The sequence below is a fragment of the Capra hircus genome, chromosome 12 (assembly GCF_001704415.2).
Source record: "Capra hircus breed San Clemente chromosome 12, ASM170441v1, whole genome shotgun sequence".
Taxonomy (NCBI): Eukaryota; Metazoa; Chordata; class Mammalia; order Artiodactyla; family Bovidae; genus Capra; species Capra hircus.
Window position 1 is genome coordinate 13,276,970 of NC_030819.1, and position 17,118 is coordinate 13,294,087.

Genomic DNA, 17,118 nt, shown 5'->3' on the forward strand with positions numbered 1-17,118 from the left:
CAGCATGCCAGGCTTCCCTGTCCATCACCATCTCCCTGGGTTTGCTCATACTCATGTCCATCAAGTCGGTGATGCCATCCAACCATCTCATCCTCTGTCCCCCCACTTTTCTTCCTGCCCTCAGTCTTTCCCAGCATCAGGGTCTTTTCCAGTGAGTTGGCTCTTTGCATCAGGTGGCCAAAGTATTGGAGCTTCAGCTTTAGCATCAGTCCTTCCAATGAATAGTCAGGGTTGATTTCCTTTAGGATTGACTGGTTTGATCTCCTGGCAGTCCAAGGAACTCTGAAGAGTCGTCTCCAGCACCACAGTTTGAAAGCATCCGTTCTTAGGGGCTTACTAAATATTTGCTAAATGAATGCAGAAGGTTGATAGGTGGCCAACAAGGGGATCACTCAGCCTTTTTTTTTTTTTTTTTAATGCGGAGAGAGGGATGCTAATTGTAGGGGGCAGAAGAGCAGGGTGGAAAGAGCTGTCTGTTAGTGTGAGCGTGATATTTGAATCCAGATCCTCTTAACCTTGGCTCCCTGCTTATCTGCCCCTCTGCCTTGTTCACCTGCTATTCTTGAGGCACTTAGCCAGCAGGGGAGGGAAACAGACAACTTAGAGCAGTTGCTTTTCTGTAAGAATCCTGAATCCTTCCTTTGAGATGCTCTAAGGCAGCAGTTCCCGAGACTCATTCGGCAGGTGAGTCTGGGACATGCAGAGTTTGGCAAAAAATAAACACCAATAACAACAGCAGCAGACCCCACATCATTGTGTTTTGGATCCATGGTTTGAACCACTGCTCTTACGACTTGAAGTCCTACTTTTATTCTTCAAGGCTTCTTTAGCACACAGGGGTTTAGGGACAGAAATTCAGGGTTCATTTTTAATAGGGGATTTTAGCTCTTGCTCCTTTAAGCCTCTTGCATTCCAGGCAGCTGTGGGAATTTCAGTGGCTTTCTGGCTAGACTGCTGTGTAAGCTGTAGACATTTCCACTTGGCCCCTGCAGGTGGCGACAGAGAGGAAGGGAAGGTCTGGTTCTGAGGGAGGCACCTCGCCCCGGGTGCTGGGAGCGGGGAGTTTTGGTGCTGCCACCAGGCTACGCTGCTCCCTTGTCTGCTGGCTCTGCTTGTTCAGAAGCTCCTTGCTTCCCCCTTCATTCCTCTTAAACCCCAGCAGAGGGGCGAATTCCCTCAGGTTTAGTAATCTGTGCCCGAGACCTGACTATCAATTATTCCACATGATTGGTGCCTACTGTGTTCCTACAATGCGCATATTGTATTTCTCTGCTTACGGGAAGTTGCGTTTGCCAACTTTTTATTGCTTTACCTAAATTCTTGGCAGTCTGTTTTTTTTTGGTTTTGTTTTTAAATAGCAGTGGTAGGAGTTCAAAGGGAACCACAGGTAAATGGTGGCATGCCCTTCTCCGCCCAACAGAAGACTCAGAGCTTGGGACGTTGTGGAATGGTCACTAGTAAAAGGGCAGCAGAATGGGGTGATGTGGCTGGTAGAGAAAAAAATGTGAAACTCGCAGTGGTAGAAAGTCACAAGAGTGAACTCTAGGACTTCCCTGGTGGTACAGTGGATAAGAATCTGCTTGCCAATGCAGGGGACACGGGTTTGATCCCTGGTCCGGGACGACTTCATGTACCGCAGGGCAGCTAAGCCCGTGCACCTGGGCTCTAGGGCCCGAGAGCCGCAACTACTGAAGCCCCCGTGCCTAGAGCCCGTGGTCCACAACTGGAGAAGCTGCTGGAATGAGAAACCCAGGCACTGCAATGAAGAGTAGCCCCTGCTCACCCCAACTAGAGAATGCCCTCCTGCAGCAATGAAGACCCACTGCAACCAAAAATTAATGAATTAGTTAATTAAAAAAGAAAAGAAATGAGCTCCAGGGCCACCAGCTTTTTGAAATAAGTTCTGGCTAGTCCTCATCTTCAGACTAGCACATTCCTCTCTCAGCAGACTCTTTCTGTACCTTCTTGGTCAGTTCTTAATTCCAGTATCAAAAGGATGCCATCCCATCATTTTTCTTAAGTCCTCCTTCTCTTTGGATCCTGCAATGAGTCCCCATATTGTTGATCCTAAACCTCCCCCCAGACCCCTGGACGTTTTTACTGGCTTCCCTTCTACTTTCCTTCTCAGGATTTCCCAGACTGCCTTGGGAGGGGCACTCTTACAGTGGTCTTTGAAAATGTGGGGAAGGTTCTTGACAGTGTTCTCCTGTCATTGAGATTGTTAGCATCCACTGATATGTAAGGTTTCTTTCTAGTCTTTACCCAGGAAACCTTTGTAACTTGATTCAACCTATTGTTTGTCTGGGCTCATATGAGCACACAGCCCTTCAGAGGGAAGACCCTGCTATGTATTGATGGAGAGCTTTAACTTTTTGTTGTTGTTTTTGTTATGTGTCTATTAAATGTAAATTAGATTATTTTTAGAGTAGTTTTAGGTTCACAGCAACATTGAAGAGGAAATACAGAGTTCCCAAATACCCGACCCCCAACACCCCTGCCATGTACAGCCTCCCGTATTATCAACACCCTATACCAGAGTGATACATTTGTTACAACTGATGAACTATATTGATATGTCATTATCCCCCAAAGACTTTCCGGGTGGCTCAGATGGTAAAGCGTCTGTCTACAATGCGGGAGACCCAGGTTCGATCCCTGGGTTGGGAAGATCCCCTGGAGAAGGAAATGGCAATCCACTCCAGGACTGTTGCCTGGAAAATCCCACGGACAGAGAAGCCTGGTAGGCTACAGTCCATGGGGTTGCAAAGAGTCAGACACGACTGAGCGACTTCATTCATTTATTCATTATCCCCCAAAGTCTACCATTATTTTAGGGTTCATTCTTGTTCACTCTTGTGAATAGGGATTCCCAAGTGGCTCATCGGTAAAGAATCTGTCTGCCAATGCAGGAGATGCAGGAGACACGGGTTCCATCCCTGGGTCAGGAAGATCCTTGGAGGAGGAAATGGCAGCCCGATCCAGTGTTCTTTCCTGGGAAATCCCAAGGACAGAGGAGCCTGGCGGTGTACAGTCCATAGGGTCACATAGAGTCAAACAAGACTGGGCAGCTGAGCACGCATGCACAATTTCTGAACACATCTCATGACACAGACACTAAGTTTGAGAGTGTGGACTTGGAAGACAGGAAAGCTGAGGTCTGGGCTCTTCCCTCCTCCAGCTATCTGCATGTGGGTCAGCTACTTACCTCTCTAGACCTGAGTTTCCCCATCTGAACAACGGGGTCAAAACATGTATCCATGATGCTGTGGTGTAGATTCAACAAGATGTGCTTAACGTTTTAGCCTTTAAAACGTGTTGAGTGTTTGCTTAAAACACAAACGAACCTCTCCAGTTAGGAAATGCTGGTTCAGGCTCTCTCTGTGCTCCTCTCAACACAGTTACCCGCCTTTTCTGACCTGCACTTCCCTGTCTCCATTCCCAAGCCACAGAATTGGAATGTGCTTCGTGCCATTTACCAAGGATTTTTTCTCCTCCTTTTAAGCAATGTCTGAAATTGCTTTAAGAATGTTTTCTTGAATTTTTGAAACCAAATTCTTGTATTCTTTTTCAAAAAATATTTAGTTAATTAATTTGGCTGGGCTGGGTCTTTTGCAGCATGCAGGATCTTAGCTGTGGCCTGTGGGATCTAGTTACCTGACCAGGGGTCAAACCCAGGTCCCCTGCATTGGGAGCACGAATCTTAGCCTTGACCACCAGGGAAGTTCCTTTTCTTCAGTTCTTGTCCAGAACTGATATTCCCTCTAGAGATGAATCTGTGCATCTTTGGATCTATCTGCCCTGTGCTTCCCTGCCTTCTCTTCCCTTCCTCCATCCATCCTTTCCACCCTCTCTCCACCCTTCTCCCTCCTCTCTTCCTCTTTTCCTCAACCCCCAACCCCCTTCCATTTCTCACTAAATGTTTATTGAAAACCTGCTAAGGAACAGAGACTGCTAGGTGTATAAAATAATTAAGTTGGGCTCTCTGGCTGGGGGAGTGTGCTTTCCAGCTGGGATGATATCTGAGGGCTGCTTGGGGTCGGAGTTGCTCTGTGGGTGGCCCGGTCCTTTATCCTCGCTCCTCCCAGTGTGATTTCATGTAATGGGTCACTACGCTTTTCACATGATCAATGTTGTCTGTTTTGGGCCATGAGCTCCCTGGGAACAGAGATGAAGCCCCTTATAACAGCCAGGGCCTGGGGACACGGTGATCAGAGAGCTAGTCAATGTGTAGATGACATAAGCCAGTGAGAAGGCGAGGTGTGTACATACAAACTGCAGAAAGAAGAAATTTACTTGCAGGTTCCATATGCATGCCTTTCTTCCTCGTTTTCTTGCAGCTCCTGTCACATATAGAGAAACTTCGAACTTCAATGATAGACGATCTAAATGCAAGTAATGTCTTCTATAAGAAAAGGATAGAAGAACTAGGGCAGAGGCTCCAGGAACAGAACGAGCTGATCATCACTCAGAGACAGCAGGTATTTTGGTATATATATATATATATATATAGGCACCATTTTTCTGAAACCAGTGCAACTTATTTAAGAACGTGTCTTTAGAGCATTTGTAAGTTGGATAAGATGAAGATAGAATATCTTCCCACCTCCTCACTCCCCATGGTTGTTTGTCCAAGTCAATAAAATAATTTTTTTTAAGTATTTTTGAAATACTATAGAGCAATCAGATTTATTCAGTTAGAATTCAGGATAAATGTGAAGGCACCTAAGGATTTCTTTCGCTAATTCCTTTGAGAAGCAGGTGAATCCAAATGCTGCTTTTATAAAACGTTTGTCTCCATGTCATTAAAGTCCGCATGTCCTGTGTCTTTGGGGCATTTGGTGAAAAGGTTCATTTACTGAGCCGAGTATCTGTTGACCATCCAGTACATCCCTGTCTAGTTTCAAACATGGATCGCTGAAAGACTGTTCTTCTTTGCAGATTAAAGAGTTCACCAGTAAACCGTTAAACAGTGTCAGTGAACCCAAAGGTAAGTGGACCAGGATCCCAGTGCTGAAGGCAAGGTAGGCCATCCTAACCGTGCGCTGAACGTTGGTGAATGTGGGACTGAGACGGTTCATAGGTGCTAAGATGATGTTCCTCTAGTTATTTTGACTTGGGAGCTCTGTTACCACAACCCAGAGAGTTGAAGAATTTCAGATACCTAATCTGTCATCAAATGGTCTCCTGTCCTTTTTATCAGAGTATTGTTATGCACATAATACATGCTCAGTAACTGTACCCCTGGATGAATGTGCAGTTAGATGACTTAGGATTAAAAGCACAGAGTCCAGAGGCAGGCTGGGTTCAGCTCCCATCTCTTTGTAGCTTTGTGAGCCTCTGCCCCAGTTTCCTCAGCTCAGAAGCTGGAATATTAGTAGTATTTACATCATAGACTTGTTATGAGGATTAAATGGGAAAACATGTAAAGAGCACTTGTTAAATACTCATCAGTATTGGCTATTGTTATTGATAGTAAACTCTTAATTAGCCTAAAGTGCTATGGAGGCTTGATGTGCAATTCTATGTTATGGTCTGCTGGGGTTGAGGGTTTGCTCTAAGCATAGTGGGGGGATATACAGCCTACTGAAAATAGTAATGATAGCCACCCATCTCCACAACATTCAGGAACTGGTCTAGAAGCGGGACTGGGAGTCAGAAGTACAGAGTCTCCCATCCTAGCATCAAGCTTGCCTTCTGCCTGATTGCCTTCTGAGTGGTCCCAGTCTTGGTTCCCATCTGTCTCAGATAGGAGGGTATCTTTTGTCTACTTGAGGGATGCCAACTGGGAATTGGTACTGGGTGTATGGGTTGCATTTCCTCCCTGTTTCTGGGGTCATGAGAAATGCAGGCATGTCTTGGAAATATTGCAGGTTCAGTTGCAGATCACTGCAATACAACCAGTAATCACAATACAGTGAGTCACACAATTTTTTTTGATTTTCCAGTGTATATGAATTATGCTTATACTATACCATAGTCTATTAAGTGTACAACAGCATTATGTCTAAAAAATGCACATATACTGTATTGCTAAAAATGCTGTCACCTGACAACGCAGTGTTGCCACAAACCTTCAATTTGTAAAAGTGCAATATCTTCAAAGTACAATAAAGTGCAGTAAAATGAGATTGACCTATATGTTGACCTAGACACTTGCTTTCCTTGTTTTAAGATCAAGTTTTGGAAAGGGTGGCTGTAACTTCTCTTGGAATAGTTACAGTTCAGATAATTAGGAAAACCTGAATAATTAGAATAAATATTTGAAAAATAATTTTAGGAAAAAGTTAACTTTTAAGGGATTTATGTTAAGCATCTTTGTTGCATCTTTGTTGTAACAAGTCGCTACATGTTGGTACATTTCATGTATTGTATTTTGGGGGAAAATATTAAGATGTACATTAGCAAAATATAACCCATAGCTTGTGGGTTTTGTTATTAATTTATCTTTTTTATTTCAGGGAATCTTTTAACCTGGCAAACTTTTGAATCTAAGCCAACTGCCCCAACTGTACCAAGTAAGTTTCTATAATAGGCTCAGGGTTCTAAAGATAGTTTTAAAGTGCTTAAACCCATATATAACTTCTACGTATTCTTTTTAGAGATGATTCTTGGAACGTCAGTGTGTCTGGAGATTACATAATGATCTATTTTGATTCCTGGCCTTGACCTGGTTCTAAAATCCACTATTATAAATGTCCATGTGATTTTGTGGTGGTTTTGGTTAGCCATGCCTATTACCTTAACAGTTTGCCTAATAAAAGAATGGCTAAAAATTCCTTGGCATCACCCCAGTGCATGCTCTGGGTTTCCCAAGGCAAAGCATTGTGATGATGTGACTGTGTGTCGTGACCACCACATTTTGGCGTCTCTGAGACCCTGTGCTGCAGGGTTCGACCCAAGGCCCTTGGGTCAGTCACTCACAAAGTCATAGCACCGCAGTCTTCCAGAGCTGTCAGGATTTGGCTAGAATCCAAAAAGACATAATCTGTACAGTTGAGAAATGGATGGATTGTCTTCTTAATATTAGTTGAAATATTTTTGTTCCATTCAGGAGAGCATGTGAACAGGATCTGAATACTAAGGGAGGGCCTGCCCTGAGGCCGGGCACGGAACACCATGCATGTGGGCCCAGGACTTGTAATGATGAAAGGACACTGATGAGCATGTTTGGGAACTGGGCACAATTGACTAGAAAGCACTGATGGTTTTAAATGCTCAACTGCTTCTTGAGGCCTGTTGATGTTGGTCCTGGAAGCTGAAGAGGTTGAGAGATGCTGAGGAGGAGAGGGCAATTGAAGTGCCAAGGGTAGAGCTAAGGAGAGAACAGAAGCATTTCAGAGAAGTATGGAAAAATTACAAGACGTTCAATTACTGTTGTTTATATTTTAATTATACTTAGCACAATATTGGAACAGTCGTGCTAAGTTGTAGTTGTGTCTGACTCTTGGCGGCCCCATGGATTGTAGCCCGCCAGGCTCCTCTGTCTATGGGATTTCCCAGGCAAGAATACTGGAGTGGGTTGCCATGCCCTCCTACAGGGGATCTTCCTGACCCAGGGATTGCACCTGCACCTCTTAGTCTCCTGTATTAGCAGGTGGGTTCTTTACCACTAACACCACCTGGGAAGCCCATTGAAACAATAACATGTTCCAATAAAACTTTATTTACAAAAACAGGCAGGTGTTGGTGTGTCTTATAGACTGTAGTTTGTCAAACCTGGATCTAGCTTAGCAAGTTGCAGATAGGTTCGAAGGCCATATTTCCAGAATCGGTAGCAGTTTACCCATAGTTAGAAGTTGAACACTTTCACACTAGCCATTGTAAAGATGAAATTTTATGCCTACAGGGGTAGCTGGGGCTTGTGACCAGTATTTCTTAGATAGGATTAGAATTAAAGATCTGTTTTTAATAAGCTGTGGAAAGAGTCATAAAGACAAATAGTTGAGAGAGGAACCTCAGATAGAAATTTCAGTATTAGAAGAAAGGCTGTGGAATATAATTTTCTGAGATATTTTGATGTAAAGAGTGTTCAGTCTTACTTGAATCAGGTATACTCTTCTAAAGGCTCTAGCTGAATTAATGCCTTTAAAAGGTGTCTTTCAGCCCAGTGATTGGGGTAGTCTTATAAATTGGTTTATTGTACATGAATATTCATAACAGCATTATTCTTAATAGTCAAAAAGTGGAAAAAGCCCTAATGGCCATCAACTAATGAACAGATAAATAAAATGTGGTCTATCTACAAAATGGAATGTTATTTGGCCATAAAAATACACGCTAATGCTGACGCATGCTTCAACATGGATGAAACATGAAAACATGATGCTAAGTTAAAGTAAGCGGACTACAGAAGGTCACATAACGAATTGTAGGATTCCATTTATAAGTGAAGACCAGAATAGGCAAATCCACAGAGATAGAAAGTAGATCCTTGGTTGCCCGGGCCTGCAGGGAGGGAGAGATGGGGCTAATAGAGATGGGTATTTGGGGAGGTGTACATGTAATGAGTATGTTAAAAAACTTGAGAGTGGGTATGATTGTACACCTCTGTGTCTGTATTAAAACCCACTGACTTGTATATTTGAAAAGGGTAGATTGTATTTCAAATTGTTATAAATTTGGTTTAGGTTAGTTGGTGCTATCTTTGTCATTTGAAACATTTGTTCCCTCATGATCTGTATATTAATATACCTTGACTAATTTGATAAATACTTAGTTTATCCTCATGTTCAGATGTTGATGCTGTATATACAGGACCCTGTAATTACATTTTTATGCTTTTTCAGTGAATGCCCCAGCCCCCCAGACACTGGATGCGAAGTCGAGTCTAACAATGGCACATGGTAAGTTTCAGCAAAGTCTCAGCGTTTTATATACAGTTTCTACCTGAGTTAGATAACTTATTAACTGAAAAGTTCTTCTGTGGGGATTATTTATGCAAACAAAACATTTTGATGAATGCAAAACAGTTAATAAAACTGCAGTCTTCCTATGTAATGTTACTATGAACTAGTCAAACCTACCAGTCTTAAAGTAGAAAATGTCTCTATTGCTGGGCTCACAAGTAGAGATTTTTAACTCTGAGTAGTTCTTGGAGCATTTGTGATTTTTGGTGGAAAGTAGTAGGTATCAGGTAAGAGGGTGACTTTCCTACTAGACCAGCCAACCAGCACATGCCACAGGGCATACGTGATTGTTTGTATAACTTTCATTGTGGCAGCTAGTCACCTTTTTTAAGCAAACAGTTTCAGGGATTGGTTGAGAGAATCTAGAAAAGACATGTGATGGAAACCAAAGGAAAAAGTAGGAACCCCTGGATGAAATTGCTGCCAGGATCCAAGTCTTGGACCAGGTCACAGGGTAATAATTGTTATTAACATGATCCAGTAGACAGGGTGAATATTTATAAACATATTTTTATACAACTAAGGTGCTAGCAGTTTTTATGGTATGTTTTCGATTTATTGTTTTCCTGTGGTCTGCTGTGTGTTAAATGAATTAAAGTGGGAGGGGGACCATCTTTTTCCTGTCTTACCTACAAATGTTTCTGGAATCTAATGATTACTTCATTCCACTTCTCTATTTAGCCTTTTACTTTGGACTTAAATCCATGGCCAGTTGAGTTGGACTTTTTGTCTTCAGAAATATTGTGGTTCATGTATGATGGCCTTTTGTAATTATTCTCTTTACTCATTGATTTACTGACTGATTGATAAAGTGTTTACTGCCCCTGATTTTTTTTTCCTAAGAGCATTTCAGGGGGATTGGTTCCCTTGGGCATGTGTTTATAATACATAATGCATAAATTCTTCACATATTGGATGTTATTATTTTCAAGTGTTTAGAACATGCAGGGTTTTTTTCCCTTTGAACCAGTAACAGAGATAAATATATGAATATATTCAATATGAATTATATATGAATATATGAGGAAATCATTTCTAACAATTATTGTCTATTCATATTATTTATGTCAGGTTAATATCTCTTTGTTGCCTCCTTTTTTAGGGTTGATTTTTATAAGGCATTGTTGGCTATTTCTTTTTATACGTCAACATGTTTTAGTTTCTTTTGTTTCCCCTTTGTTATTGCTAGCCTCCTATCTGACATTATATGAGGGCTGTGTTTTCGTTGTTTTATATTTTTGGTGCCCGAGCAGGGACACGTACAGTAGGCATGGAATGCTATCTGGGGCTGATTCCAAGGTCCCAACAAGTCTGATGTTTTAGAGCATCGTGTTCCATGTGGATCCTGCCCTGCCCAGGCTGGGGCTGCATGAATTAGCCATGCTCCCTTGCTGGCATCTGCTGTGATTGAAATGCTCATTTTAAATGCCAGCCTGGCATGAGGCCCACAGCCCTTGGATTGGAATCAAAGCTGATTTGTGAGCATCTCAATGGTTAGGAGTGAGGAGCCGGCTTGGCGGGGGCCCACTGCCCCCGCCCCCAGCCGTGGCAGCTTCCTCAGGTGCTGGGGAGGGGGGCAAGGGGTTGGAGGGGATAGGGAGGGTTGGTCACGGATTGCACAACATTAATTAGCCCAGCTTCCTCTCTGTCTTTCCTTTTGTTCCATCATAAACCTTGATGAGGTCCTTTACCATGAAAAATCTCATGATTACTCACCACCTGAGGTTGGGTTCCCCTAGACACAGGCTTCGGGGTGGAGGTTTGCAGGTGAGATTTGGGCACTGCTCTCAGATGACACCCGTGAGAGAAGCAGGGTTGGGCGTTAAAGGGACGTTGATCCCAGAGGCAGCTGCAGTAGAGGTCTCAGCAGGTCTGACTGGGGGTTTTAGAGGTGGGAGGGGCATTGTGGAGTTGTCCAGAGTTGAGGTGAACTGTTATAAGATATGCATTGCCCTAGGGAGAGGGGTACTGGCTGCTCCTTTCCGCTCAGACAGGCAAAAATTAGCAGCAAAAGGTGGCAGGAGAGCACTGGATGTGAATTATTGGTGCCGATGAACTCGTTGACAGAGTGGGGAATGTGCAGAAGAAATTGGAGGGATGCTGGTTGAGGTTGCTTATGGCAACCACTGAGTGATGTGGTTTGGGGCGTTCTTACGGCATTTCATAGCTGCTGAATGTTCAGAGACTGAGCATGGCAGGATTGGAGAGCTGAGCTGCACGAAGAATTCAAAGAATCTGAGCTGGGAGATCAGTTGGTGATGTTAGACATAGTCTGAGAGATTCCTAGTCTGTCCTTGAATGGTCTCCTCTCCTTTGTGACAGGCTTCCCAGGTGGCTCAGTGGTAGAGAATCTGCCTGCCAAGCTGGAGATGTGGGTTCAGTCCCTGGGTCGGGAAGATCCCCTGGAGAAGGAAATGGCAACCCACTCCAGTATGCTTCCCTGGAGAATCCCATGGACAGAGGAGCTTGGCGGGCTACTGTCCGTGGGGTTGCGAAGAGTCAGACACGACTGAGCAACTAAGCAACGAGAGATTCCTTACCTAGGGATTGGGGTTATGGTGATGAAATGGGAGGGAGTGAACACAACAGCTATTCTATGGGATTGGTGAAAAGGCTGTGTGAGTGATTGGGGAGCAAAGGAGAGAGAAAGGCCAGAACATGATGAGCTCAGGTACTGGCTGGGCGATGTCTGGAAGACAAACCAAATGGCATCGGTGGAAAGGCATTGGAGCTTCATGGCCAAGAGCCTGGAGTTTGGAAGCAGTCTGGATTCATGACTGAGTCATGAGACTGTGGACTTGGGTTTCCTTGTTTGCCAGATGGGGAGAAGAGTCTTGGCTACTCCACTGGGCTGTGGTCAGGGTGGATGAGCCAAGGCCTTTGGAGCAGAAGTCGCTGAGCATGCACAGGCTAAACATTAGCTTCTAGGGTGGGGCGATCAAGTCCAACAAAGTCAGCCAGTGGAGAAAGGGCTGGGTGAAGAACTGGGGGATTTTCTTCTGGAGGTAATAGGGGGAGACTGACATAAAGATTTTTCTGGAAGCCTCTGAGCATTTCAACTCTTACCCTGGAGGTCTCAGCTTATAAAGCATGAGGATGGCAGGCCTTCCGTCCCAAATTTGGGATATCAGCCTGCTTTCGGTGCTCTGGGGTCTGGTCAACCTCACTTCCTCAGCCTTTATTATTGTAGGAGCCCAGATTCAGGAATCTGTCCTTCCCCCACCTTCTGCATCACTGTAGGAAATGTCAGATTTTGCCATTAATCCTGACTCAAGAAAGATAAATCATAGGATTATCCCTATAAGTATGTATATTATGATATTGTAAGATTTTATAAACATTTTCCTCATAACTTTTATTTTTGTCTTTTTCAGAAATTACAATAAAATATAAACTATGTGACTTAAAAAAATGAAATTAGCTATCCTTTTAAATCTCTGTTTTCAGCAGTTCAAATTAGGAAAATACTTGTGTAACCTTACTTTTTTAATTTTTAAGCTTTTTATTGAAGTATCGCTAACATATAACATTATATTATTTGCAGGTATACAATATAATGATTTGATATTTGTATGTGTTGCAAAATAATCACCACGTCTAGTTAACGTCCACCACCAGCCATAGTTACACATGTATAACTTTAAAATCTTGATGCTGAAAAATAAATTCAAAAGCACATTTGTGGTGTTCACCACTTGTGTTACAGGGTTCAAATCACATGCTCCTTTGTGGTGGGGCCGTGTTTATGTTTCAGAATTAAAGTGGAATCCTATTTGCTGATACATTGTGTGCTGACAGTTCATTTGAAAGTAGTTTAAAATGCATTTCTCCCATATAGTCAGTGTTAGAGATGTTGAGTATATTGCTGGACTAGCTGTAAGAGCCTAGTTATAAACACTTAAACATAGCTATTATATATATGTGTGTGTTTATATATTTTTTTATATGCCTAAAATAGAGTACCATAAATACCCTTTAATAAATTAGAAGACCTTCCAAGTAGGAGGTAGTAAAACTGAGATAATACATGCAAAGCACTTAGGTCTGTGCCTGGAAGCCTAGGGAGTAATTGTTGGCCACTATTACCCTCCCCAGTCTGGTGGTGGAATGAGGGGCAGGTGGACAGCTCTCTGTTCAGGCAACCTGTGTCAGCCTCCAGGCTGAGAATGAGTGAACCAGGCACCTCCTAAGCCAGACTTTTGGTTGCATTTCCCTCTGTGCCTAATGCTTGACTGCTGTGGTTAGTTAGACCTTCAGCCAAATCCTGTCCTCCTCTTCCCTCTGCTGATAGATGGGGTTTGCTTTATCCATGCTGCCCCAGGTTTTCTTGTGTGTGCACGGTGACATTTCCCCAGGAAGTCACCCAGAGACTTCATCTCCCCTGCTCCCTCTTCTGGGGTGGGATTGGGAAGAGCCCACCTTCATCTGTCATCTGTTGATGACAGCTTTACCCCGTTGATTCCCTGGGAGCGCATGAAATGTTGTTTAGGGACGCAGAGGTGTATGATGAGAGTGGGTCTAAGTCTTCCTGCTGATCCCAAGAGACCTCTCCTTGCCCTTCTACTATTCTGGGTCTTCTACTCGAAGGCCCTGGGGCTAAAAAGAAGTGGGAACCCCAGGGCCCTGGGAATTTTTTATGTTTTTATCTTTGGAAATTGAAATTGTTTCGATAATTTTCTATTTAGCTACCTGATTAAGATATAAGGGAAAAAAATATTTTTTTAATATAAGGAAAAATATAGATACAAGATATAAGGATATAAGATATAAGAAAATGTATATAAGATATAGGGAAATATATATATATTATATAAGGGAAATATATATGTGTCAAAAATATTTTTAGGGATAAGGGAAGAACTTTTGCAGTTGTGTCCTTGTGCCTTAAAGAAATCATATCTGGCACTAAGTTGATGAGCAAGAAATTTTAACCTAATTATTTAAAAATATAATTTCCTGAGAGTGAAGTTAACAGAAAATATATAGAAAGGGCGGATACTGTGGAAAAGTAACAGCTTTAACTGACTGCCTTGCCTTAACATTTTTTTCCCATTTCAGGCCTGCTATTTCAGGCCTGGTTAAAGTACAATGGAACAATGTCTTTCAAAATTGTTTGAAAGGAACTAACTTTACTTTGCTGTTGTCCTGTCTGTACTATTCTTATTTTTCCTCATTAATAGAACAGGCATTCTCATCGCACATACTGGAACCAATAGAAGAACTTTCAGAGGAAGAAAAAGGTAACAATGAGCTTGATCAGGGTTTATACCTGCATCAATCACATTTAGATGCTAAAACCCAAGCTTTGAAAGTACTTGAGTTTTATCTTAGGGTATCAAAATTAGGAAGGCATTTATGTTTGGATTACATTTCCAATCTGTCTGTAGTATTCTGGCATCCTGTTCCCATAATGTGCTGTTATAGTTCCGCCCTGCCTTACTGTTTTTTTAGCATATGAGTAAGAAATTTTCTATGTCAGGGAACTTGAAAAAAAAATTTAAGCCACATGTCAGTGCCAAGATTTTCTGATCAGGTGAAAAATTGACACAGTTGTGTGCCAGATTATATAAAAATATTAATACCACAATAGGCATTTCTCATACCCTGAATCTACCAAATGAATAAGTAAAGTGCCCATTTCAAAAATTGTTTTTAATAGCAAGGAAGGCATAATGTCTAAGCTCTGAATGTGGAATATTTACATGCAGAATATCTCAATGGCAGAATTTGAGAGCTGTTACATGTTTGAGGAGTTAATTAAAGTTATTACTGCTTCTTCATTTTATTTGGCAGTAATAATAAAAATTATTTCCTATCAACTAATTTTTAAAGTTTGTGAATGTTTATTTACATTATTAATAGAATTTTCTAATGACTTAGAGATCCTAAAACAATTATATTTGGATCAGTTTATCATAATTTTCTCCTTAGTAATGCTTTACCATATTTTACTTCTTTCAGTTAGTTCAGTTCAGTTCAGTTGCTCAGTCGTGTCTGACTCTTTGTGACCCCATGAATTGCAGCCCGCCAGGCCTCCCTGTCTATCACCAACTCCCGGAGTTTGCTCAAACTCACATCCACCGAGTTGGTGATGCCATCTAGCCATCTCATCCTCGGTCGTCCCCTTCTCCTCCTGCCCCCAATCCCTCCCAGCATCAGAGTCTTTTCCAATGAGTCAACTCTTCGCATGAGGTGGCCAAAGTACTGGAGTTTCAGCTTTAGCATCATTCCTTCCAAAGAAATCCCAGGGCTGATCTCCTTCAGAATGGACTGGTTGGATCTCCTTGCAGTCCAAAGGACTCTCAAGAGTCTTCTCCAACACCACAGTTCAAAAGCATCAATTCTTAAATTGTTAATATTTATATGGGCTGTGGTTGTATCGTTTTTGTTAGGAAGAAAAGTAAAATTATACATTCTAACATGTAAATTCTTAATGTTATAACTTCTGTGTTCTCTAGACTTGTCCCAATTTTATTTTATTTTTTGTATAAGGATACAGATTGAGAAGGGACTAAATCAAGCATATCTGTAACATCTGCATGATATTTTTTCTCATTTTACTTGCATGTAACGTGCTTGCTTTTTCATAAGTATCATTTAATGATGTCCGGAACACAAGATCCCTTATTCTTGGAAGAATCCCAATGAAAATGTCAGGAGGTTCATAGATAGGGTCCAAAATTTTGAAACTAGTGTCTCCAATTACATAGTTCGTACTGTTTAAAATGAGTCAGCTAGGTTCCAAGAGGACTCCTGGTTTGTCCATCGTCACCATTTCAGTTCTAGGTTTCACCCACTGCACATTCTGCCTGGGCTTCTTTTAGGTTTCTTCTACTTCAGACAATGTAAGGTTTGCGTTGCTGATGGCAAACACCATCATTGGCTGTTGCCACATTTAGGGAGCCGAGTTGGGAAACTCATCTTTGCCACCCACCATGTGTTCAGACACAGCTCTGGTGGAGATGGGTGAGTGCTGAGGACCACTGGGATCAACTGAGTCCCAGCGCACTGTTACAGAAACCAGTGACTGCATCTTTCTAGTGCCTCCGTGGAGCCAGCCGGCTAGCAGCAGACTAATTGCCATCAATAAATTCCTCTGCTTGTACTAACATTTGCAGACAAATGCCTGTGCAGCTGAATTTTGGCAGTGATTTGCAAAAACACTACAGCTTTTTACCAAGAATTAACTCATCCTTTGAGGCAGACTTGATCTCACTTCCCTTGGATGTTAGAATGTGAGGGCCAGGAGGGATCTCAGGGGTTATTTTATTTTTCAGAAACCTGGAACACAAGGGGATTAGGAGCTTGCTCCAGGTCATTGAGTTTAATTAGTGACAGTGGCTGGGACTAACGTCCAGGTTTTCTGTTTTCCATGGTTTAATGCAAAGGACAAAGTGATGGAACAAGGCAAACAGGTCCAGCCTTTGCAGGACTGGCTGGGTGGCCTTTGGGGAATTCTCTACCTCTCTGGTTTTAGAGTCCTGTGAATAATGAGGAAATTGAGTACTAGACGATCAAGTCGCTTCCAACTCAGAAATTCTGTTGTGTGTTGCTTTTTGTTTTGTTTAACTGCTTGCTTTGCACTACAATTATTTGCTTACCATGAATGGTATGGTGCATTAATGAGTCTGATATAACTGATTACATGTATGGGCTATTATGCGTTAGCCTGGCCATCTGCTTGGGCATGCTTTATGTTTTTTAATTAGAGGAAATGCAGATTTCTAGAATAGTTTGTCTTGATCTTGGTGAAACAATATGTGCTTTACCTAAAAATCTTCAGTTCTGATCGTCTTTCAAGTCATTCATTTCACCTTTACAGAAAAGGTTTATCTTTATTATCTTTTCCTATCTATTCTACCTTCTTTCTCTCGCTTTTGTCTTGCCAGCCCCAGGCTCATAAGACTTCTTCGTATAAAAGTTTTTCTAATTATTCACAAATAACTTTCCAAAGTGAGCACCCACTTATGAAGGAATTTAAGGACAGAGGGAAATCTTCCATCATTTGGGGGAACTTAGGCATCAAAATGAACTTGTCATCAGGGCTGAAGGTGAACTTGGACCAGCCAGCAAATTAATTCAGTTACCTCTGTCAACGGCCTTGCAACTCTTCTAGACTGTGGCCAGTCCGTTCCGGGTGTCGCTTGATCCCTGCTTGTGGCCCCATGTCCCGGAGCCTCTCTTCAGACTGTGCTTCTGTGGTTTTTTTTTT

At 42.3% G+C, this 17,118-nt stretch overlaps 1 protein-coding gene across 3 annotated transcripts in view; it reads left to right on the top strand.

Annotated features, from left to right (window-relative positions):
* DZIP1 (DAZ interacting zinc finger protein 1) overlaps positions 1–17,118 on the top strand; it is a 49,152-nt gene that overhangs the window by 18,391 nt on the left and 13,643 nt on the right. For 2 of the 3 annotated variants that reach the window (XM_018056437.1, XM_018056439.1), the window contains exons 11-15: positions 4,338–4,478; positions 4,939–4,987; positions 6,459–6,515; positions 8,787–8,843; positions 14,087–14,146. In XM_018056437.1, the coding sequence (XP_017911926.1) occupies positions 4,338–4,478; positions 4,939–4,987; positions 6,459–6,515; positions 8,787–8,843; positions 14,087–14,146 (364 nt within the window). The remainder of the gene's footprint in view (positions 1–4,337; positions 4,479–4,938; positions 4,988–6,458; positions 6,516–8,786; positions 8,844–14,086; positions 14,147–17,118) is intronic. The other variant, XM_018056438.1, reaches the window with a different exon arrangement.